This window comes from Odocoileus virginianus, unplaced genomic scaffold, assembly GCF_023699985.2.
Source record: "Odocoileus virginianus isolate 20LAN1187 ecotype Illinois unplaced genomic scaffold, Ovbor_1.2 Unplaced_Contig_27, whole genome shotgun sequence".
In the NCBI taxonomy this organism is placed as follows: Eukaryota; Metazoa; Chordata; class Mammalia; order Artiodactyla; family Cervidae; genus Odocoileus; species Odocoileus virginianus.
In genome coordinates, this window is record NW_027224344.1 from 292,281 (window position 1) to 318,728 (window position 26,448).

Sequence of the window (26,448 nt, forward strand, 5' to 3'; positions counted from 1 at the left end):
CTCGTGGTCGTCAAGGCCATGACGTGAGGCCATGGAGGGACTGATGCTCTCCTGCTCAGACACGTACGTCAGCCTGCTGACACTGGCCTCCGGACACGTCACCTGGGATGACTCCCTCTCACAGGGGTGCTTCTGTGGATGAGCTGCTGAACCAAAAGACTCCAGGGCACACCTGGAAGAGAGAACACCTGTGTCTGGACTTGTCCACCCCTTCACTTAACATCATCTACATGGCAGAAAACCCTTCCTGCTTGCCTACAACCCCATCAACCTTCACTACTGTCTGTCCCAGTTACCATATGCAACTCAACCCTGGATTCACTCTTCTTACCCTTGATTACACCTTCTTACCATTATCTAAATCTGTGAATTATAGTCCTATTGAATGAAGTATCTGGTAAGCTACTGAAAAAAAAATGTTGTGGCAGTTTTATTAATAAATTCATATACAATACCTTAACAGTGTTAGCTTTTCATTCAACAGTTAATGAAGACGTGATAAAGACCAACGAACAGAGTACTCGGCAACTCCTGCCCCAAAGAGCAAAGCAAAAACAAGAATCTCGTGGACGAGTACATAGAAATGGGCAGAGCTGCACCATGGAGGGGAGACCAAGGGCACAGCTCCTGGGTGACCATCAAGCAGGCACAGCCAAACCCCTGTACTCAGGGGCTATACATCAAGAGATGAGTCCTGCAGAAAATATCAGGGCTAACTATAGAGATTCACTAAAACGATATGTCACACACCACTATCAGTACTAAAGCAGGGCATCTTAGATGTCATATAGGAGAAGGAAGTTATGGCAATTAGGGTACAGACATACAATAAAACAATGGGCAACTGTTTTAAATCATGCAACTGAATACTACCAACTGGCTCAGAAAGATGTTCAGGATAGATTAAGTTTTAAAAAGTTAGTATGCAATAAATAGTAAGATCCCACATACATGTTCCACATTCCATCAATCCCCAGCACAGAGCCAGGCCAGCCTGACAGAGGAGGGACCAGGTTTCCTCTCAAGGAGGGGTAGGAGACACACTGGGTGGGAAACACCATCAAAGCCACCTTTGCAAACAGCTGCTGTACCCCTGCAAACTCCGCCACTTAGTTTCAAGTCCGTAATTAATTGGACTGAATTTTACTCCCACCCCCCTTTTTCTCCCTCTCCCCCTCCACCCCCACCCCCACCCCCCACCCCCCCCCCCACCCCCGCAAAGTTTGGAATACTCAGGTGGGCAATGGCTACAGAGAGAAAATCCTATTTTGAATTCTGGATTTTTACAAAGACCAAATCAAGACAGCACTGACCCAACACTAGTGAATCTCTAATCTGTGGAAACAAAATACTAACCAACTTGCTTCAGGCCCACTTTAGCCCGGAAAGACATGCACCTGCGTGGGTTCTGTATGCACATGCACACACATGCGCACACACTCATACTCACACAGACAACATGGGGCGGCATGAAGAAGAGTTCTGGGTACTGTGGAGCATGCTGAGTCTAGTGCCTCTGGTCAAAAGGAACAGAAGCACTGAGGCTGTTATTACCTCAAGCAATGAGAACTGAACTGTAAGAACACACAGAAACAAAAGGAGAGAAATTCAGGATGCCAGACTGGTGCCAGCCACACAAAGACTCAAGGCAGCACTGGTCCTGCCAGAAGGTGACTGGACATTAAAGATCAGCAGCAGGAGTACTGGCAAGTGGCACAGTCAGGAGACAACACGCTCTCACCAGAAAGATGTGGCCACTCAACAGATCAATCTTCTGACCAACATTTCACCGTGAACGTTAAGAAACTTAAAGAAAATGAGTTGGAAGAAACAAGAAAAAAAAAAGACTAAAAACATGAAAGCCATTTTACAATAAAAAAGTACAAGTAGGATTTCAATAAAAAGAAATGAATACAAAATGAATGATCATACTGGCAGCCATGAAAAGCATAGTTGGTACAGCAGAAAATCAGCAATGGTGAAGAAACACTTGAACAGCTAGGCTACTCCATGATACAGGGAGAATGCAGAGATATGAAGATGAGGAGAAAGAAACAGGAACGGATGCCCCAAGAGGCAGTCCCAGCTTGGACATCAACTCTCCTCAGGGAAGAAGAGTAAATGCAGCCATGAAATTAAAAGATGTCTGTTCCTTGGAAGGCAAGCTATGACCAATCTAGACAGCCTATTAAAATGCAGACATTACTTTGCCAACAAAGTTTTGCCTAATCACTATGGTTTTTCCAGCAGTCATGTATGAATGTGAGAGTTGGACCATAAAGAAAACTGAGTGCCGAAGAATTGATGCTTTTGAACTGTGGTGTTGAAGAAGATTCTTGAGAGTCCCTTGGACTGCAAGGAGATCCAACCAGTCCATCCTAAAGGAAATCAATCCTGAATATTCATTGGAAGGACTGATGCTGAAGCTGAAGCTCCAATACTTTGGCCACCTGATGTGAAGAACTGACTCATTGGAAAAGACCCTGATGCTGGGAAAGATTGAAGGCAGGAGGAGAAGGGGATGATAGAGGATGAGATGGTTGGATGGCATCACTGACTCGATGGACATGAGTTTGAGCAAGCTCCAGGAGTTGGTGATGGACAGGGAAGCCTGGCATGTGCAGTCCATGGGGTTGCAAAGAGTCACACATGACTGAGCGACTGAACTGAACAAAGGGAGAGACCACTGTGCACAGACAGCACAACCCAGGAAAAGCAACCACAAGACGCAGACATGTACACTTACACTGATGACAGGAAAAGCACAGGGCCAACAGCAGGAAGATAAACCAGAGCCAGAAGTTCAGCCTTGGCAGGCAGGGCTGTCCTGCAGCAGAAAGGACAGGAGGACGTGGCATGCCCACCCACAGAGCGTGAGGCAGCAGCAAGGAGGACAAGTGACAGCAGAATAAACCTCAGAACCTGCTGTGACCACCTTCTTTCCCACCAAGCCTGCCATCTGGCCCTGGCTGAGCGGTGGGGATGCAGGTGGCTGACCCTCGGAGAGGAGGAAGCTCACCAATCCCATGGTCACTTTAGAAAGGGTCAACAAAGCAGTCGTCAAAGTATCTGACCACGTGCCAAGTTCATGAGAAAGTTTAGCATCTCCCTAAAGTATGTTTCCTACACTTAAAGAATGAGTTTATTTACTTAGGCACACAAAAACAGGTGGGTCCAAGTGTAAGAGCATCCAGCCCAGCACTTTGTCTCTGACCATGCAGTAAAAGCAGGGTGAAGGGAAAAAATCATAATAATATGTCTTTATATGGCACTTAGTTTTTAGTAAATGCCAGCATATACAATTTATTTTTGCATATACAATTTAAAAATATAAAAACCACAGAAAACAAGATAATATTGGAAGGTACACAGGAGTTAAGAAACAATAAAGGGAATACTGAAAGGAATCTAGAAAGCAGAAATGTAAAATGCAAACAAAATGAAAAAGAAATTAAGAAAGAAGCATTACTATTGTGATGGAAAAGCTCTGTGTCTCGAACTGTGGAGGTGGTCACACACATTCACACCTGTGATAAAATGGCACAATTCTAGCTGCACACCATGCCCAGGACAAGTTCCTGGTGGTGATTCCGTGCAAGAGCCAGGGGAGCTGGGGAGGGACACAAGGTCTCTCTATACGAGCTTTGCAACTCCCTGTGGCTCTAACAAGTTCCTCAAGAAAGGGGGGGAGAAAAAGAAAAAAAAAGAAAGGATTAAAGACAAAATAAATGCAGAAGTCAAGCAAAATTTGGTCAGAACCAATATTTTAACAACTAAAATAATAATAATAATAAACCTTTCTGATAAAAGGAAGCTTGACTCCAAATACTAAAAGGGCACTGCATGACAAGGCACTGCAAGGTGACCATGAAGTCAACACAGAGACAGAGCCTAACGAAGTTACTAGACTCAAAAGATCTTATTAGACTCGAAAGCATCTTTAGCATAAAGCGTCAATTGTGAGGTAAAAACTGCTGTCATATAGAAAGTTTACTTTACTAAATGTATGGATTCTTTCTTTGATGGCTTTACAAAAGATCTTTTATATGTTTAAGGAAAGATTTTAGTAAGCTGGAAATTTTACCTAAGCAGCGAAATTATCATGAATATTCGATATTTTCAAACAAACTGAAATTACATTTAATATCCAAGTTACCTACTAAGTGCTGCCCAAGCTGTTCCTGGATTTTGCATATCTTGGGAAACAGTGTGGGTAAGCTGGACCTAAGAATTTACAAGAGCAAAAAGTACGAGAGGAAAAGCTTTCTAAAGACTAGGAACTGTACAATTCATGTCACAAAGGGCCATTCACTCGCTTTAATACATCCAGGGATCCAAGAAACGGAGACAAGAAAGACTAATAGTCCATGAGGGCAACAAACACAAATAGGTATTTGACATAAAGGAAAACACAAAAGATGCTCATCACTGCTCATGATTTAAAGTTACACTGAAATAGTATTTTTTTCACCTATCAGATTTTTGACAATAAAAAGTTTAATAACACTCTGTTGGTGAGGCTGTGGAAAAGCAGGCTCTACCCTAAACTGCTGGTGGAAAACTAGACCAACACAACCTCCAGGGAGGGGCTGCACTAATTTAAATAGGAACATGAACACATATACTCTTTGTCCCAACAATCTCATTTCTAAGAATTTATCCTGTAACACATCCACCTACACATCTATACATAAATACACATAGACACATCTGATAAAGCACTATATTTAGACTGTTCAAAGTTCCATGGACACACACACATACCTATATATGTGTAAACTTTTGAAGCAATGTTGACTCTTACATCATTTTTGAAAAATTAAAAAGTTCCTATAACTTGAAGATTAAGTTAATCTACAGACTGTGTTCAAACATGCAAAATATTAAAATTTTTATCCTAACCTTTGAAAAAGTACCTACCAATCTCATTAGTATTAAGAGCACAAACTAACACTGTCAAGATAAAAAAATAAATACAAAATTAAGTTATTTAAAATGCTGATAAGAAAACAGTGAAATGCACACCTTCATCACACACAGATATAAGAGCAAGTCAGTAACACCCTTTCTGGAAAACAGGTTGCCAATCTGGAAAGCCTGAAAATACTCTTATTCCTGACTCGGTAATTTTACTTCTGAGGAAATCAGTTACAACACAGAGAAAAATTTTATGAGCAAAGTTGTTCACCTCAGTATCATTAAAATGGAAAAAAAAAAAAATCCAGTATCCCCAATACCTACCAAAAGCACCAAGTAAACCATGACAGATCCATTATGCAGTTTATAACATTAATTTTTTTTTAAATACGGGGAATTACTGTAAGTGAAAACAGCAGAGAATGGAAATTTGCAAAGAAAAATGGCTTGAAAGAAACTCACAAAAATATAACTGTTAGCTTTGAGAGATGAACCTATAGTGACTAGTTTCCCTTCCATTTTATTCCAATTTTCCTATACTGAGCATGTATTTTTATTCCTTGGGAAAAAAAAAAAAAGCACCTACCCTGATAAACTAGTTCCTGAAATTTCACTAGGAGAAGAATGACTCAGCGGAGAAGTGGAAGGCCGGAAGCTGTCCTCGCCGTTCTCTGAGCCGTGTCCACCGCGCTCAGGAGAGGGACTTTTCAAATCTATCAGAAGGATGTATTTTCCAATGAGGACAGAAAAAGACAAAACAAAACACTCCATGCAATTTCTTGAGTGTGACCAATTACTCTGACACTTACCAACACTTTTAGGTGAGATTATGGAATGGTTTTCAAAAGCCACATGCTTTTCACTGTTACTTGTCTCACTAATGCACTCATTTTGCCTCTGGTAGTCCCTACTCTCCTGTAGGCCTTTACACTCTTCTGACAGCCACAGAGATGCTACTCTGGGGTTCCCAACGACAGAGCAACTATCCGAGGCTGGAATGGGTGTGGAGGCAGCTTTTTCGCCATCACCGGAATCTGGGGATTTGTGGTCAATGGAATGTGTCTTCACATCAACCGCTGTACCCTCTCTCTTGCCCACATTTGTAAGAACTGAATTTGAAGAGCTAATTGTTCTCAACGATGCCTGATCCACGCTGTCTCCACTTTCACCATAAAAACTGGCTGCAGTGTCCACCTCTGGCTCCCTCACGCTTATGCTAGTAGCACTCCGGTCCACCACATGGATGTCGTGTGTAGTCCGTTCTTTGGACAAAGATAAATCCCAAATACCAGACACACCAGCTCTTGAAAAGTTGTCCAGCCCACCTTCATATTGACTAATTTCTGTTTTTTTAAGGTATCTCTCCATATCAAATGTGCTGGATCCATTACTTTTTTCCAGATCATTAGGTAAGAAATGAGACACGGCAGAATAGTGCCTTTGTTTACCATCTTCCTGACAAGTCTTCTCTCGGGTTTTATTTGAAAGTGCCTTGATCATGGTGGCAAGCTGGAGGGGGTCAGCGCTCACTGATGCTTCCGCGATGGCAGAAGCAATGGTGCTTATCCTCAGCACAGAGTCACTCTCACTGGGCAGCTCATCTGTATGTCTCTGAGGTTTGCTGCTGACAAGGAAAGTGTCCTAGAGATCAAAAAGTTCACATCAGTTCCATATACATGCACATATTAATCTTTATTTGTAAGTGCTACATAAGATCTAACAGCAGCAAGAAATTAATGGTATACCAGTTGAATCTCCTAATGAAAAGAAAAAAAAAATAGCTGCTATCAACTTTAACTGCAGAGTACTAGTTCACTTACAAGGTCTGATCATCAGCTATTTAAAAAACATCTTCAGGAGTTAAACACTAAACTGAATCAGAGAGTAACTGTAAACCAAAAAATTAAACTACTGAAACTGAGAAGCCACTGAGTCACAGTGATTCCAAGTATATTCTTGGTAATTTCAGTCAACTGTTAGAATTATTTATAAGCAAAACAGAAACAGAAGCCATGGGTAAAACAATGAAATGGAACCAACAACAAAGCAACAAAAACCTATTTAATATTTTTTAAATACAAATTAAGGCTTCAGCCTCCAAGAATAGTAGAGTAAGTAATGCAAACCAACTCTGGCTGAGAGTAATCAGAACAACACAGCGTGTCCAAAAACAACTCTGAGAAGGTACTAGACAGCTAAAAAAATGAAATTAAAAACTAAGGGGCCAAAATCCAAGAGAAGAGAGAATCCCAGAGAGGTGAGCCCAGTCCTGGGGATGCTATTCCTCAGGGTCTCTGCTGCAAGAGGGGGCTACTGCTAAGACGTCAGGAAGCTTAAGAAGCTAAGAAAATAATAATTTTTTTAAAAGAAGCTAAGAAAAGCTGCTGTTAAGGGAGTAAGGGTACAAAAATCAGGTTCAGAGTCTGACAATGATAAGGGAGAGGTGGTGATCACAGTGAATATCCATGCTTTAGGACAAGACCACAGAGGGCTACACCCAAGGAGTAAAGGTGGCTTAGCTCCGAACACCTTGATCCCAGGAACTGAATTAAAGCAACGTAAGACTGCTGGTGTTCCTCACTCAGAAGCAAATAAAAATCCTGTCTGGAAAGTATCTCCCATGGACTCAAATATTTCAGCAACTTTTCCTGTAAAAATGTACTCCTCACAATGCTCCAAAGTAATGCGTCCCACATTCCAGAAAAAGAGAACTGCAGAACATGCATACAATGGACTCTCAAGAGTCTAAAACATCAAATCTAACAAAACCTAAAACATACTTAAGGGAATAAAAAGTAACATTAAGGGACTTCCCTGTGGTCCAGTGGCTACACTCCCAGTGCAGGAGGCCCAGGTTTGATCCCTGGTTGGGGAACTAGATCCTGAATGCTGCAACTAAAAAGATCCCATCTGCCATAGCCAAATACATACATACATATTTAAGAAAAACAACAATGACACTGAGAACGCAACAGAAGACGAGAAATTATCAAGAAAGAACTAAATGTAAATTCTATAATTAAAAAACACAATAACAAATTAAGAACCCAAAGGACAGGTTTCACAACTTGGACACAACTGAAAAAAGAATCAGACTTGGAAGAGAAGTCTAAAAAAAATAATCCAGAATGCAAGAGAAAGTAACAGAGAACACAACAGAACAGAAAGAATATCAAAGAAAAAGATACTGAAAAGTCTAATATACTTGTTAACAAACATACACCAAACAAAAATACGTTTCAAGAATAAAGGTAAAATAAAGATATTTTCAGACTGACAAAACTGGATTCATTACCAGCAGTCCCTCACAAAACAAAATTGTAAGGGTATTCTTCAGGCAAAAGAAAATTAATCTTAAATGGAAGATCAGAGATACACATTGGTTGTATGTAATAATAGTAATCACTATCAACATCATCATAATCTCTTATGGGGTTTACAAAGAGAAATAAATATAAACAATATGCACTTATAAGACTGGAATAAAGTAAACTGAATGTTTTATGATACTTTTAATGTTAAGGAAGAGACAGGGAAAACCAAAAAACCCCATCATGGACATGAATTTGAGCAAACTCTAGGAGGTTGTGGACAGGGAAGCCTCACGTGCTGCAGTCCATGGGGTCACAAACAGTTGGACATGACTTAGTGACTTGAACAAAACAACAACAAAATAGCCAACATACTTTTACTATAAAACTACACTATTTAACAGTGTCATACTGATATAAGAAAGATTTCAAATATCCATCAACAGTAGACAGGATATATCAATAGCAGAATATTCAGAGTAGAATACTATACAGCAATGAAAATTACCTACTTATCATAGTTGAATCTTACAAACATAACTGGAAAAAAAAAGAAAAAATTTATGCTACTACATGATTTCTTACATATAAAGTTCAAAATGAGATGAACAGGTGACAGTGTTAGAGGTTAGACAGGAGGAAGTAGTCTTCAGAAGGGACAAAAACATGGCTCCTGGGCTGCTGACAATGTTCTTTCTTGACCTTGGGTGTACATGGGTGTATAAGTTTTGATAGCTGCTGATAATATTCTTTCTTGACCTTGGGTGTACATGGGTGTATAAGTTTTGATAACTCACTAAGTTTATGTTTTATAAACTCTTTTGTACATTTATTACACACTGGTAATATTTAAATGATACTTGTAGTAAAACTGAGTAAAAAAAAAAGTTATACATTTTTACATGTGACCTTATCTTGATCTTGTAAAAAATTATGATAACATGGGTTTTAGCTCTCCCTCATGAAAGGCTTAAAATACCTCTGCTTTTCCTTTATTGGCAGTTAATGTCACATCATTTTCATCCACTTGTGAAATACTCTCCAGTTCTTCAGCCTGAAGTGTAACTGATTCTTCACTTAGCTGTGCCTTTAAATCTCCTGCAGAAAATATATAATACTCAATTTACATCCATAAACTATGTCACAGGGACAATCCGTGCAAAGTGTGAGGTGAAAGTCACTCAGTCGTGTCCAACTCTTTGCGACCCCGTGGACTATACAGTCCGTGGAATTCTCCAGACCAGAATACTGGAGTGGGTAGCCTTTCCCTTCTCCAGGGGATCTTCCCAACCAAGAGATCAAACCCAGGTCTCCCACATTGCAAGCAGATTCTTTACCAGCTGAGCCACAAGGGAAGCCCAATCCATGGATAATGACCACTAAATATAATTAACAAGGAAGAAATCTTTATATACCAAATATCAGTCAGCCTCATAAAAGCTGTTTAAATGTACAGTCACTAGGACAAAGAACCATATCTTTGTTCATTTAGCTGGATTCTTCAAAGTATAAATTTTGAAGAAGATTGTGGATTTTAATCTCTTTCTTGCAAAATACTGACAACTTCATTTAATACTTTTCACTTTCAAACATTTCATGAATATGCAAGTTGAATTTTAAAATGAATAATTCTTTATAATAACAGAAAGTCAATTAATACTATGTACAGCCTCTTTATTCCACTACCCCACCCCACTCCCCAGCCTCTAGAATATAAGCTCTTTAAGGACTAAAGCACATTTTATACCATATCATAATATAATACACTAAGCATTATATTAGCAAAAAGCAGCTGTTTGATAACTGTATATTAATCATTGAAGTATGGCTTTTAATATTCAGAGATATTTATCATATTTATAGTACCACAGCCCCAATCTGAAAACTTCTTTAAAGTCTACCTAAATGATACATATAGTAAGTTATAATTCATTAACTCAGTAGTTTAACGTGCCAAAGTTAAGCCGATCGATCACCTGAACAAATTATATTCCATTCACTTTGGTTTTTAACAGAAGGATTTAGGTGAATTTTGGCTGACTTGTTTCAGCTTTAAACTGAAAAGGCAATGTGAAGTTGTATAAAAATCAAATCAGTAACTAATACTCAAAAAATTCAAATACTTTCTTCCTCATAAGAACATGATCACACAACCACTAATTTACAGGTTAAATAAAATGTTTACTAAAAATTTCATTTAATCCATTACCTGAAAAAAGACCAGGGTTAAGATCAGCCACTTCTTTTCCCAAATTACTTCTTGATAGGTCTGATTTTCTTATTAGGGCAATAGGTTCTCTTTTCTCTGGTGATCTAATAAAATAACCAAACGATGGCTACAAAATAAACATGTGAATTATTTTCTTTATATTCAACTCCTTTGAGAAATTCTAGACTATTTTATCCTAATACTCGTAAACTAGTTAAACAGATTTCAACAAAGTAATTCTGATTTTTCATTTAAATGTTAAGTTGCTAGAAATGAACATTACAAGTCCAGACAGGACCTTTTATTTCCTTACTGCTAGCTATCTGTAATCATCAGAATGAATACTGCCAAATAATCTGCCCTTACTAAGAAATCCAAATGAAAACAACCCAGAAACGACACATTGTTCCTTCAGCAATTACTACTGAGCACCTACTATCTGTAAGGTACTGTTAGTAACATCAGTAAGAAGAAAGATTAAATTTTCTGCCTTACTGGAACTTACAGTACTTAGAAGGGTATTTTATTTTACACAATAAATAGGTCCCCGAAAACCTGTATTAAGATTAGACATGTTCCTACTGCCTTGGATGAGCATTCAGAAGGTCTGCATTCAAGGACCTTTCTCAGGGGCAGGGAATTCCCCATGCAGCTTCTTTCCAGAGCTCTCACAGAACAGATCTGAAATGCAAATTCACTAAAGGCACTCAATTTTCAACTGATCTTCACTTGGGGATTTCTTCCTTTGATCCAGCAACCTGAACCAAGCAACATTTCACAACTAACACAAAGTGACAGATGCATCTTTCCAGTACCTGGTGTTTTGTCCAGCTGTTCAGAAAGGAATTCAGTTACTCTTCAAATTATCTCATAATGTCAAAACCAATCGGTCCAGGAAGAAATATCTGCCTAGGTATTTACTCTCATTTTTTAATTCACTGCACAGATAGGACCCACAGTTCAAATTTTTCTGTAAATCGGCAGTGTTCTAACTCACCAGCTGTTTCAAATTACACTCTCAATGAAGTTCAGGTTTAGCATACACTCACTATGACAGCACCAATTCCCAACACAGAATTCTCCGGAGGCACTCCCACGCCCTAGACTCTTTTGTTTCCTACTGCCATCCTATTCCCTGGCCTTCGTGACACCTACTACGTGGCTCAGTCTCTGCCCACTGATCCTCCAGCTCCTCTCACATCTGGGCCTGAAAACTACTCCCTGCCTCCCTGTCCCCGTGAGATGCCCCCAAGCCCTGCGAGGGCCCCTCACGACCTGGCCCTTGTCTACTTCCACCAGCCATCCGCCTGCTGCCCCACTCACAGGAGCTGTCTGCCTGCTCTCTGCGTCTGCTCCTTGAATGTGCCACTCAAGCTCCACTTGGCATCTCCAGGCCTTCACTGCGAACACGCCGCCTCCTCCCCACCTGTCAGGCACCAGCACAGTACCCCTCCTCAGACACCGCCCTGACCCTAGAAATGACATAGCTTCCCCTCCTGCCTCATACAACTTACCAATAACACTGGCATTTAAAACTTTTTACACGTACATCCTATTAAACCAAAACACTACTATATTTCGAAACATGTTTTTAGACCAGAGGTTTAAAAATTAATGAATCTCTGAATTCTTCCCACAACCAAGGACATAACAACAGCAACAAACATTAAGTACTTCATGCATGTGAAGCTGTGCTGAACACCGTAGTGCACCAGCACAGTAACCCACAAACCCTGTAAGACAGTATTGCATCCTAGAAATCGGAAAATTAAGGCACAGAGGAGTTCCATGACACAGAACTAGTTAAAAGACAGAGCTAGGACTGGAGCAAGGGTACAACCACTAAAAATCGAAATGTTTTCCCATCATCCCACCACGCCCCTATTCTGTCTCTGCTTTAAAGACACTATGATCTGGCTACACTGTCATTGCATTCAGTACATAAGGGCTGGTGCATTTAACCACTCCCAATATACATGGTACTCACTCTTTTCACATTATAACCACCACCAAGGCAACCGAGAGCTTCAGACCTTTGAGCAAAGAACTCCCCTAAAGACAGACGTAAGTAACTGGCATCATCTCTGTCCACATCTGAGGCACTCAGTGATCTCCTCAGCAGACTATAGTTGACCGAAGTTCCCCATGATGTATCTCCAAGGGCAACTGACATGTTCTGGGCATCTATATTTTCTTCCTAGGAAGAAAGTTATCATTTCATTTCTACAGCAAGCCTTCTGTTTTTCTAACACATAAAATACTAATATAACTAAGGAAATTTAAGTACTTAAATTTTTAAAAAGTTTGGACAAATTCAAGCTTAAGCAGCTAAGAAATGTAATGAAGTCCAGAAGAAATTTTTAATACTTAAGTTACAATACACATTGCTTTAATATACTGCTTAATCAAATACTGATTGTCATTGACACAAATCTTTAGAGAGGAATGTCTCTTCAAATAAATATAAATAGCACTACTCAGTTTAAAACATGATTAAAAACTATGGAAATATCTTTGAAGCCTATTCAGGCAGTTTTAAGTGAATTAATAATCATTATTTCAGTAGGCCATTTATTTTTCAATTAATAATTAACTATGTGAAGGAAAAGGCAGAAACTATCTAAACATAAGGAATATCAAGATATAATTCTATACTATGTATCTATGTATTCTCACTACATATTCTCAGAAAGAAATGAACATTTTACCTACATTTAAATACAAGAAAAATTCTGAACTGTTGTTAATGTCAATAAAATACAAACCTGCATAAACTGATGCTCTTTATTAAATTCTTCTTCATCTTGTGCAATCAAATCCAATGCATCAGCTTAAAAAAAAAGTTTACATAATTATATTGTACTAATGCTCAATTAAATACTAGCATATAAATACAGCTTAGCTAGTTAGAAAAATGAAATAATAAAGAAACAAAATTGAAAGAAATACGTGAAAGCTTCCATCACAGAACCGATGACACATCTGCATTAAGCACGTAAGAGTATACGGTTCTGGAACTTTTCGTAATGAACCCCCTACTGCAACTGATTTCATGAGGTACTAACTTGCCCTAACTTACTAACAGGGCTTTACAATGTAAGCTTTTTATAAGATTCACATTAATTTCAGCCGTGCAAATCTGGCACACGAGAGTTACAGCAGTTGTCCATGATATGCATGGAATTTCATCTGGAACCATCAGACTGACAAGCCCCTCTATAAATTCATCATGGTGTGAACTACCTATTCGTCCCAACACCCAGGACTGCCCCAGTTTTTGAAAGGAAAAATCCCATATCCCAATAAACCCCACAGCCTGGGCAAACAGGGACAAGTGATCACCCAGTGTCTGTTCCTCAACGTTTCAACTAAGCAACTCAGCTCACCTTAGGAAACCAACGGGCACACAGCCCTCCATCTCTAGGCCAAGGCCACAAGGCCAGGTGAGTGAGCAGAGGGCCATGTGTAACACCACGGGGAAAGGGACAGACAGACAGGACAGACAGACAGGACATCAAATGACCCTGTTTAAGGCATTAGAATTAACAAACCTGACTGAGGTTCCTAATGCTCTCAGGTGCTAAAGTGACTCACTATCCTAGATTAGGGAAGGCTCAGCTCAGTCCCAGTGATGAGCAATGATGGACATGAGCCTCTGTTCCTAAAGAAACAAGTGAGGAGCTAAGCACATCCTCCAAAAGGGATTTGATGTGGCCAACCAGGATGACAGACTAACCTCAGAAGACCATCAGAAACAATGAAAATGGTTAAAAGCAGAGGCTATCAGAACACTTACAGCCAGATCGGAAGTCTTCGTTCAGCTCATTATTGAGAGACACATTGATATCTTGTTCTTTGTCAAAAGGTGTGTAATAGGCGAGATCAGTGACCCATCTGCCCTCCTCATCCTGATAGACCACACTCTGTGGTGGGTCTGCTTCTAGAAAAGAGAATTTCAGACACATCCAATGACACACAACAAACAAAATGATATGATATTCTTAAATGATTTCATTTAGCTGACTTATCTTGGTTATCAATGGTACTGAAATCTGCCCAAAATTAGGAAACCCATTTCCCCAAAAGAAAAGCCTCTCTCTGATGGTGAAATCGCCAGCCTTAGTCCCAGTAAAGTCCATCACAGAGGATGAGGGAGGAAGGAGAAGACAACAAACACTGACAAAGGCACTTTTCCACCAGATAAGTACACCATTTTTAAATCCACAGATTTAAAACACAGAACATGTATATATTTTAATACAAAAGATTACACAAGTTCCACTTGGAAATACAGTATATTCAAAATGTGTATTTTATATATTTCTTACTTTTATTTAAAAAGAAAAAAGAAACAAAGGCCCACTCACGGTCCTTGGTCTTTCCAACCAACTCGTAACATTCACAGGTTTGCCTTTCACTGGTGGGTGACCACAGAGCATCAGTGGAATTAAATGCATTGTCACTAACAGGCTTCAAAGATGCTACATCCACATTTGTTTGAATGGACACTTGAGGCGTCTCAGTGTCTAAAAATCTATCCACAGGCAAAACGGTTTCTGAGTCTGACGCCAAATGCTTATTTTGATGAGGAGACCCTTTCTCCAGCTTTAGAGAATCCATCAAATCAAAATCATCTTTACTGGCATTTGTGTCATGAAAGTAAACGGGGTTAAGTTTCTCACTAGGAGTCCTAAGAGTCTTCACCAGAACTTCTGCTCTTCCACTTTCCTTTAAAAAGTAAATAATAGACCAGAAATAAGTTTTGTTTTTCATAACTTCTTTCAAAAAAAAAAAGTTATGCAGATGACATAAAATATTTATTCTAGAAAGGAATGGACAACACAGTATTCTTCTAGACTGTATGTGAACCAATCGTAAAGAATTTACCAAAACCAATGGCAAATATACACCAACAGACTCAGATACCAAAAGTATGGCCAAGGTGCTCACTATAGTTCAGGATTTTAGAAGTATAACTCTTGTAACTACCTTCCTACCCTATCTAAAAGGATAGGAAGCCCATCAGTGTGGCTAGACTCAAAGAATTAATATGATTAACAGACTCTGAAAACATAAATGAATGACATTTAATAGGAGTAAAACAGCAAATACTACAAATGACTGTCAGGAGTCCAAGAACAACTGCATCAGACACGACAATTTAACCATGGCCTCGAAAACACACTCTCCAACAATCCTTCCCAAATGGCACTCCTCACTCTTTCCTAGAATAACAGCTGCTGAAAGGGACTTGTGTGCCCACAACACACTTCTCAGATATTCAGCCACTGCTAACTATCAAGTGCCAGCAAAGCCTTTAACAGGCTTCACAGATAAGGCTTTTCAAAGTCAGGATACTACACAGAGATAGCTATATATAAAAGATAAGCCACTAACTTTGAAATAAGGCCATACATTTAAAATCTAGTGACATCATTTATTAACTTGGTGATTTTCCAACAATTTTTTATACAAAAAATAAACAATCTCCACTTTATCTCAAAATAAACTCCAAATGACTTAAAGATTAGATGCAAAAGCACTATGAGGAAATACAAATGGACAGTTTTATATTCTTCAGTGAATAATAACTTCTTAGTGGAACACTTTTGTGGGTTAAACTCTATCTCTTGGAAAAGATGTGTCCAAGTCTTATCCCCAGGTGGTACCTGCAAACTATGGCCTTATTCAGAAACAGGGTCTTTGCAAATGCAACTAAGCTGAAGATCTTGAGACGAGAACATCCTGGATTTGGGGTGGGCCTTAAACCCCACAAGCAATGTCCTTACAAGAGAAAGGAGAAGGGAGACCTCAGAGGGATCAGAAAGACAGGGACAGGCCAAGTGAAGATGGAACAGACAATGGAGTGATGTGGCCATGAACTAAGGACACCAGGGCCACAGAGGCTGCAAGAGGCAGGAAGGAGACTCTGGGGGGCACTTGGCCCTGTCAACATTTTAGAACCATGAGAAAGTAAATTTCTGTTATTTCAAGTTAGAAAACTTTGGTAATCTGTTCTGGCAGCCCTAGAAAACCATCATAAACACCTAAAAAACTACCAAAAGCCTGAAAATACACGAGGACCAGCAAAGGGAGACCCAGTGGGGTCACAGAAGTTGCCGTCTCCAAGGAGAGAAGCCGTGGGAGCCCACCCTGCTCACACCTGGATCCAGACTCACCACCTCCAGAACTGTGAGGAGATATGCATTTGTTGTTCAAGTCAAAAAAAAAAAAAAGTGCACAATGATCAAAGTTATCTCAACATAGAAAGTTTATTTTAAAAAGTTAAAATATGAACATTCCAATGGGGAAAAAAAGGAGACAAAGAACTGACATTTAAAACTATTAAAAAAAAAAAAAAAAAAAAACTATTTTTCATATAGGATACTAGCAAAGACAAAAAAGAACCAGAACGCAGGAAACCAGCTCTCTCCTCCACAAAGCACCTGAAAACAATGCTGAAGAAAGAATGTTCTTGAGGCTAACAGGGCAAAGCTACCACCTATGGGACTGTGACCAATGGTGGCAGGCGGAAGAGGACAGGACAACACAGGGAGGAAACCTGGAGCAAAGCCACTGGTTGGCAACCCATTCCAGGTCAGGGCTTCTAACGGAGCAGAGCAGCCCCTCGTTACAACTGAAAGTCACAAGGCTTTGTGCTTTTTCTTTTTAAAAAAAAAAAGAAAAACAAAGGCAGGGGGTTTACAGCTGCTCTGACAGCTTGTACACCTAAACACAAAAACAGAGGTCTCTGTCTATACTTGGACACTGTAACCCAGCAAAACTTGAGAGTGAGGAAATGTGAGACAGGAAAAAAATAAAAGCAATCCAAAGATCTCAGGAGGTAGGGTTTCAGGAAGAGGCAAAGAAAGCACATGAAATCCCATAGATCACCTCCTGATAACAAAGGAGGAGGAGGAGGAATCTAACCCCACATTCATCAAGATAGCAAAGAGCACCACCAAGAGGAGACAAATGGAATGACAGGCCTTCCCAGAGGCTGTAATCAGAATGCACACCACTGCCCTATGTTTCAACTGTTCACACATCGGGAATGTTTAATCAGGAGGGGAAAGCAGTCACATATATCTAGCATACAGATCATTTTACAAAACAACAGGCCTAAACTTTACAAAAAGTTTAATGACATGAAAGACCTCCATGTCACTGCAACCAAATACAAGTGTGATCCCTGATCAAAGCTTGGATCCAAAACCAAAGAAATAAAGGACATCTGTAGACAGTGGATAAATGTGAACCTGGATTGTGTATTCATTTAAATCACAACATCAAAGTTACACTAGCAAATAGAAATTGTGATTATGTAGGAAAATGTCCTCATTCACAGGAAGTAAACACTGAAGTGTTAGGGTAAAATATCTGCAACTTACTTTCAAATGACTCAGTAAAAAAACTACTTTTTCGAAGGACAAAGAAAACACAAAGATGGCAAAAATGTTTACAACTAGTTGACCTGGACAGGAGCATACAGATGTTCAGTGCATCACTCTTATAATTTTTCTGCAGGTGAAAGAAAGGTAAGAAGGAGCAGGAAAGAACAGGAAGGGTATTTCTCATCAGTTTGTATCTGGGAAAATAGAGCCCAAGGAAAACCAAAAGTTTTATGTTAATAATTTTCTAATGAGTCCAGTAATAATTTTCTAATGTCAAATTTCTGAAAAATCATAAAGACTGGAACATACCTGACTAGGATCACTCATAGGTAACTTAAAATAATTTTCTGGAGGTTCCTGTCCTTCTACGTCTTCATACATCATTCCTGGAATCGCCAGTTGCTCAAAATAAGCCTCCAAATGATCATCATAAAACTCTTCATCATCAATATCATCATCTATCAGTAAAATGGAGGAAAAGTAATCAATAAGGTTGATAAATCATTTGCATCAACAGTCCATGTGATTCTGTCTAAACATTTGACATGAAAAAAACCCATTGTTTTCATCTATAAATCACTAAAAGCGTTCTAATATTTAACCAAACTAAATACTTAACCTTCACGGAGAAGACAACACAGAAGCAGCCACCACCAAACACCGGAAGTTAGGATAGGGCAAGTGTGGCCATGGGAAAGCGCCGTTTATTCAGAAAGCAGTGTGGCAAATGAGCAACTATCAACAAAGGACAAATGCGCCTGCCACAGGAGAAATAAAACTAAATTCCAGTGAATTAATGGTTAATGCTAATATGAAACCTCAAACAGTATATGGTCTTAAGAATAAAGAAAAAAAAAAAAGATGTAACAAAGCTGAGTACTGATAGATATGATAAAAAACTCAACTTCCACTAAACCCAGAAAGCTACAAACAGACAAATAAAAACAAGTGGCAGTGCTTCTCAATGTTCTACACACAGCCTGGCAAGGGCAGGATGAAACTAGAACTGTCAACCATCTGTAACAGTATTGTGAGCCTTTTCAAGAGGGCAATTTTCCTACTGCCTCTGAGAATCTAGCATATTAAAATAAGAAACTATATAAATTCAGGTCAACAATTCCTCATCCACAATTTCATAATCTAAAAATATTTTTAAAATTTTAGCAGCAAAACCTGTTTTGATTTTACAGTTTCAATTTATTCCACTTGGCTCACCAGTCTGGCCTCCAAAGCCATGGATAATTTGGTCTCTGCCTACTTTCTGGGTTTATTACCAAGTTTATCTTTCCACAGGTGCTATAAACCTGCCACACAAAAGCACTGGCTACTCTCTCCAAATGTTGTCTCTATGCCCCCACCTTAGGGTCTCTGCTAAAGCCATTCTTTCTTCTTAAATGTACATTTATCCCAGTGTCTATGTTAAGGCCTATCAGAGGCCTCCTTTCTCAAAGAGGAAAAATGACCTCTTTCATTAAAGCCTCACAGACACCTTCCTCAGTCAGAACTCACTTGTCACCCTCCTGTGACACCCACAGTTTGTACCACTGAGACACACTTCACACAGAGGGGAGTCATGCATCTCTTTGCCCACTTGGCAGGACTTTCCGAGCACAGGGGCAAAATATTTCATTGAACCCCAGTGTCTTAGCATGGTGCTTTATCCATTTATACGGTAATGATACTCAACAGAGAGATGAGACTAAGCCTATCAGGAGTGCTATAAAGAAAAACAATTTAAACTCCCATCGCTTAACGGAAGTGGCCATTTGAGTGCTGGTGGATAAGTGATAAAGAAGGCAAAGAAACAGAAAGCTGCACAATCACTACGGCAACGAGGCAATAGAAACACATGGAACAACAAGCTCAGGATGAGGAAAAGATGAGCCAAGTTTTGTGACGCTACCAGAAGAATCTTCCAAGCTGGCAAGTGATATCAGTTTCTCGTTTTCTAGGAAACTAGTAAGGCTTAAGTTACTGTTTGGATTCCTCTCTTCAAAATGTTTTCCCACATCAGGAACACCAATCTGTAAGAAACAAAACAAAGTGAGAAATAAAATTCAATAATTTTACAGAAATAATGTTAAAAAAATTCTTATGAAAGTAAAATAAAAATTGCGTTTCCTTTTTGTAAGATTTTAAAGTGCTGTGTTTACATTTATAAACATGAGACTGTTGGACACAAACTGTTTATCTGCTCAGCATCTGTCCTCCAAGGAGTCGGTCTCTTTTCAGTTCAGGGGGGCATGCGGTATGATTCAGTCACACCTCTGTATTTGTATACATACACACACTGATGCCCAGAGGCACGCACACAAAGAAGTGAATGTAAGGTCCAGAGGCTCACAGAATGAAGTTTTACCCCAACCCACCACCTGGTACAGTGATTTACAGAGCAGAGGATGGACCCAAGTGAGCTCATTAAAACTGTGATTTTTTTTGTTAAGTTTTTTAACTCTACACTGAAAGAAAGATGACGCTCTTCTTTTTGGTCATGAATGTTAAAAGTATACACTCAGGTTGCCTACAAACAAATTCATCCTCCCTACCATTCAACAATAGAGTGCCTGTGCTGGGGACTCAGAATGCAATAAACCAAACAAAAAGGAACCCTCACCCCATAGAGCCAGTACTCCAGAGGATCTGGCGTGAAGTCAGGCAGAGTAGCAGTGCAGACAGCCCTGGAGACTCAGGGAGTCCCAGGCCTGCCCTATTCCCTACTTCCTGATTACGGTACAAGACTTCTACCTAATATTAACGGTACTCAGCATTCACACTTGTGAAACAAGAACTTTCACTCTCCTAACAATAGAAATTGGTAACATAAAAAAATTACCTCATTCTCTTTATTCGTCCAGGATTGTGAACAAAAATCAATAGGTGAGTCTATTAAGAAAACAAAAACAAAAACTAACAGACCAAGGTATTTTTATCAACTAAATACCTAACAACTCTCAAAAATATTAATAGCAAATTAACAAACTAAACAATTTTTCCCATTAAATAGAATAGAGCACTTTTAAATGATAGTATAGAAGCCCATCACTGGCAGTTAAATTAAAAATCTGTTAGGGTAGAAAAGCTTAAAAAATTATACACATGCCAAAAACACCTGAATAGGAATCTGACCAAATCTTTAAAGCTAACTTCTGCTTTACAGAGGATGTGGGAAAGACAGAATCAAGGAGAATGACACCATGAGTGAGCAAACAGCAGGACAGCTCCAGGATGACAGGCCTAAAGACACCACAGCAAATGAAGCAAAACAAAATGGACCCTTCCTCCGACCCCAATTCAAGCAAGTCAACCGAGATAATCAGTAAAATATGGGCCAGGGTACCATATGCATCAATAATAGCACTGTGGTTATCCAGGAAAATGTTCATACTTTTATTAGAGATGCAAACTAGTATACATAGGAATAAAATGATGTCTGGAATTCTTAAATACCAGAGGAAAAGGTAATAAAAAACAGAAAAGATGAAGCAAGTATGACAAAACTTTATTCTATCAAACTGTGAGAGAGTTACATGGGGAGGTGTTTCTTTTTTTTAACTGATAAACTTTAAATCATCCTTGTAAAGTATACAATTCAATGGTTTTTAATACAAAGCTGTGCAACCATTATCACTCTAACTCCACAATGTTTTCATCACATCAGAAAGAAATGCTATGTCCACTAACAGGCACTCCTCCTTCTCCCTGCCCCCCAGGCTCTAGCAACCACTAATCTTCTCTGTCTAGTGGATCTGCCTATCTGTACCAACAGATAAATTGATTCGCAGTATGTGGCCTTCTGAGTCTGTCCTCTTTCACCCAGATGCTTTCAAGGGTCTTCCGATTATAGCACATACCAGTACTTCACTCAGTTTTAAGGCTGAATGATACTTTACTGAATGGACACACTACATCTTATTTATCCATATATTAGCTGATGATTATTTGCATCAGTAGCTTTTTAGCTACTGTGACTAGTCAAGTTATGGACACTCACGTATATGAATTTTTGTGTGGATTCACACTGTCACTTCTCTTGGGTACATGTCTAGGACTAGACTTGCTGGGTTGTGTGGTGATGCTACGTTTCATGTTTTGGGGAACCGTCAAACTATTCCACAGACACAACATTTGACTTCCCAACGAGTAAGGTGGTTTTCACAAGAAAGGAGACTTCAGCTTAATCAAAAAGGACAATGAAGAGACTGATTAAGAGATCTTCTCTTACAAAAGTATTATGACATTAATAAGTACATGCCAAATCAAAGCACTTTTATAGTATCATAGTTTAAGATAAATACTGGTCCAAACTCAGAGAAACAAGAAAGGAAATTAAAACTGTGTGATATCACCTGTATGTGGAATCTAAAAAAATACAATAAACCAGTGAATATAACAAAAAAGAAGCAGACTCACAGATATAGAGAACAAACTAGTGGTTACCAGTAGGGAGAGAGAAGCGAGAGGGACATTATAGGAGCAGGGGATTAAGAGGAACAAATTAGTAGGTCTAAAATAAGCTACAAAAGCATGCTGTACAACATGGGGAATATAGCCAACATTTTATAATAACTGATAAATAGAGTATAACCTTTAAAAATCGTGGATCACTATACTGTACACCTGTAACTTATGTAACTACACATCAACTACATTTCAATTAAAAAATATATTTTTAAAAAGGAAATTAAAACACACACATTAAGAAATAATTTCTCCCAGTGGCATACCTTGCTCTTGCCCCAGGGGTGAGGCTCTGTCGGAAGGACCCTGGCTCTGGAAGGGCTCTGCAGTTCTGGTCTGCTCCCCTTCTGCTCCTGCTCCATCGCTGGGAAAAGTGGACTCTCTGAGGATAGCATCCGACAAACACTGACTTTCTGTCTGGTTCTTTTTCTTAGCAACAGAACTTTTAAATTAGGGAATAGGATAATAACGAAAATATTAGTTACCTTGCATGTATCTGTAAAATACCCATTAATCATTTATTTCGCAAAAAGAAAAAGTAAACACAGTGGAAAGAAAAATTTCTGGGCCCAGGCATGTCCGGGGGATTTTACCATCATTTTGGTCCAGCAATGTACATCTACCAAAACCAAATACATTGTTACTCTGCCTCTCAAGTGATAAAGTGAGGTTGTTGTCTTTTTCTTCTTTCCCAGATTTGTGAATCTATCATATCTAGAGGAAAGCTCAGGTTTTAAAAAACAAGACAGACTTAAAGGATATTGGGATATTTGCCAAATAGTTACTTCTCTGAATTACAAATGCTTTTAAGTCATACTTCAGTCCCTGCCACTGTTCTTATCCCTGTCTTCCTTCTGCCTCTCCTGTTTCATATACGGATGAAAAGGTTCTTCCTTAAAGGCAATTTTCCACCCAACCTACTACAAAAGCTCCTGGTTCTGTCACCATTCCCCAGGCCATTTCACCAGCAAAAGGAGGGGGAGGAATGGAAGTTCAGGAAAAAGTTGCTAATGTAACAAATTCATCATGTGACAAATGGATACCCAGGGCCAGGCTTTTGTCAGGCCATGATGAATAAAAATAAAATAGTTTTTTCATCAATTCCAAGTTCTAACCCTCTCTCCTAGTTTCTCCACCTTTTTATTACAGCTGCAGTAGATAGCTGAATCAAAAAACAACCTGATTAAAAAATGGGCAGAAGACCTGAATAGACATTTTCCCAAAGACATACAGATGGCCAACAGGTACACGAAAGATACTCAACACTGATCATCACCAGGGAAATGCAACTCAAAACCACAAAGTGGTATGGCCCTTATACCTGTCAGAATGGCTAGCCTCAAAAAAGACAACAAACAGCAAGTGAAGAGAATGTGGAGAAAAGGGAACCCTCCTACACTGCTGTGGGACTGTAAACTGGTACAGCCACTGTGGAGAACAGCATGATGGCTCCTCAAACAGATGACCAGTACAAGTTCAATGCATGAAGCCAGGCACCCAAAGCCAGTGCTCCTGGACAACCCAGCGAGGGGAGGTAGGTGGGAAGGTGTTTAGGATGGGTGGGGAACACATGTTATACCTATGGCTGATTCATGTTGATGTATGGCAAAAAACTATCACAATATTGTAAAGTAATTATCCTTCAATTTAAATTAATCGATTTAAAAAAATCAAAAATAGAATTACTATATGATCCAGAAATTCCACTCTTCAGTATTTATGCAAAGAAAATAAAAACACTAACTGGAAAAGATACATGCACCCCTATGTTCACTACAGCGCTATTTACAATAGCCAAGATATGGAAGCAAACTAAGTGTCCATTGACAGATAAATGGATAAAGAAAATGTAGTTGTGTATAGTACTCGGCCATAAAAATGAAATCTTTTGATTCAAAGCAAATCTAGAATGAATATACAGAGTTCACAATTTTTATAAAGTATTTGTGCATGCGTGCCAAGTCATTTCAGTTGTGTCCAACTCTCTGTGACACTATGGACTATAACCCACCAGGCTCCTCTGTCCAGGGGGATTCTCCAGGCAAGAATACTGGAGTGGGTTGCCATGCCCTCCTCCAAGGGATCTTCCCAACCCAGGTATCGAACCCATCTCCTGCAGCTCCTGCACTGCAGGTGGATTCTTTGTCACTGAGCCACCAGGGAAGCCCCATGTACATGTATATGTGCATAGAAAATTGTCCAGATTAAATAAAAAGATAATCAACATCTATTTTCTAATTAGTAGGTTGACAGATCTTTGCTGTCTTCCTTACACCTGCCTATACTTTATGATTTTTTCCCCAATGAGCATGTATTACTCTTAGAAAAAAATTTTGAAACACTAAAAATGTTATTAATATCATATAAAGAAAATGGCTAAAGGTTCTTAGAATTGATCAGAGACACAATCAATGTTCATCTTCCATCAGACTGAGTGAGACTCGCTCTTAAACACAGTGAAAGCAAGATGAAGTAAGAACTCACTCATCATTGGAGAAGACAAGCCGTAACCTCTCTCTCGGCTCATCTTCACTTTGGCTACTGGGCGATGTCTCCGATGGAACTGAAAACTTCCCTTCCACTAAGTAAGAGGTCTGCACATCAGAATACCTACACATGAAAATTTTGTTGCAATTATTAATAATTAAATTATACATATTTAAAATTCACATGACATAGGACTATATGACCATAAAATCAACGGCCAGGGGTAAAAACAGATAGGGCCCACAGTGTTGAAAACCATCACTGTACCTGCAAAGCACTGAAAAACTGTGTAGCAGCAGCAGCAGAACGTATATTTTCAACAAGAAAGTCGTGGAAATCATAAAGCTAAAAGTTTTTAGAGAGTTAATCCAACCCCTCCATTCCAAATATAAAGGTGATGCTCCATACAGAATGTTTAGGTTGGGCAGAGGATGGGAAAAAGGTTAGAGTTTTTTTTTTTTAATTAAAGATTTATCTGTAGCATGCAAAGCCTTTTTAAAAAAGAAAAATTTATTTATTTTAGTTGTACTGGGTCTTTGCTGCTACAGGGGCTTTCCTCTAGTTGCAGCGAGCAGGGACTACTCTAGTTGTGGTGCACCGGCTTCTCACTGAGGTGGCTTCTCTTGTGGAGCACAGGCTCTAGGGCGTGCAGGCTTCGGCAACTGCAGTGTGTGGGCTCAGTAGTTGCAGCTCTCAGGCTCTCTAGAGCACAGGCTCAACAGTTGTGGTACACAGGCCTAGCTGCTCCGTGGCATGTCATATCTTCCTAGATCAGGGATTGAACCTGTATTTCCTGCATTGGCAGGCAGATTCTTTATCACTGAGCCACCAGGAAAACCCAGAAGTTAGATTTTTAAGCATAGGCAAACTTCACACATTACACAAAATGGGTGAACTACACACGTCACATTTGGGGATGCAGCTCAAATCACCAGCTGCCAGGGGGCTGAACTAATACAAAGCCAAAACACCATGAACAGAAAAACCACTGGTAGGTCAAATCCTACCAGTGCTCAATCCCAAACCTACCCACCCACCACTGATAAGGTGAAGGAATAGGAAAGAGGGCTTTATCTTCTGTGTTGACTTTACATAAATGGTCATCTCCCTTAGATAATGCAAAAGCTCAAGTTTGGCTGAGAAATTTCACAGAAGTAATCAATATATCACAGGCTTTAAGGATCTATAAAAAAATCATCTGTTAAAACAATTCATACCTGTTTTCAGAGTTGGATCTATTTCTAGCAAGTGTGGAAACAGCAACAGGCAGGCCAAGATTTGAAGAAAGAGTGACGTTTTCCAAAATCCCACTATTACCGAGTAATGAACTGGTTAAAAAGCTTGGAAATGACTCCTCAGCTATACCTCGAAAATCTTCCATCTCACTGCAACAATAAAAGTATTCTTATATATCAAATATTACTATAAAATTTTTTCAAAAGACTAAAATAGAAGTCTCATAAATCTTAGAAAACTGCTAAAATTCTATTTGGAACAGCACTAAGGGGATACTATAGCTGAGAATATAAACCTCAAACTATCTTCTAACAACTAACAAAACAATGAGATACAACAGCTTAATTACTCTTGAAGTTTGAATTTACTAACAAAGAATCAAAGAAGACATGACATCAATGGCACATACAGATGATTTCAGGACATTACTTAAAAG

At 39.2% G+C, this 26,448-nt stretch overlaps 1 protein-coding gene across 8 annotated transcripts in view; it reads right to left on the reverse strand.

The window, feature by feature from the left end:
- LOC110150681 (nucleoporin SEH1) overlaps positions 1-26,448 on the reverse strand; it is a 97,560-nt gene that overhangs the window by 40,733 nt on the left and 30,379 nt on the right. For all 8 annotated transcript variants that reach the window (XM_070464534.1, XM_020913721.2, XM_070464532.1 and 5 more), the window contains 15 exons: positions 25,994-26,161; positions 24,774-24,899; positions 22,556-22,731; positions 20,665-20,714; positions 19,735-19,855; positions 18,141-18,289; positions 14,805-15,165; positions 14,234-14,377; positions 13,203-13,267; positions 12,425-12,634; positions 10,438-10,564; positions 9,208-9,326; positions 5,727-6,558; positions 5,504-5,630; positions 1-172 (listed from right to left, as the gene is read on the reverse strand). In XM_070464534.1, coding sequence (XP_070320635.1) covers positions 1-172; positions 5,504-5,630; positions 5,727-6,558; positions 9,208-9,326; positions 10,438-10,564; positions 12,425-12,634; positions 13,203-13,267; positions 14,234-14,377; positions 14,805-15,165; positions 18,141-18,289; positions 19,735-19,855; positions 20,665-20,714; positions 22,556-22,731; positions 24,774-24,899; positions 25,994-26,161 — 2,947 coding nt within the window. The remainder of the gene's footprint in view (positions 173-5,503; positions 5,631-5,726; positions 6,559-9,207; positions 9,327-10,437; positions 10,565-12,424; positions 12,635-13,202; positions 13,268-14,233; positions 14,378-14,804; positions 15,166-18,140; positions 18,290-19,734; positions 19,856-20,664; positions 20,715-22,555; positions 22,732-24,773; positions 24,900-25,993; positions 26,162-26,448) is intronic.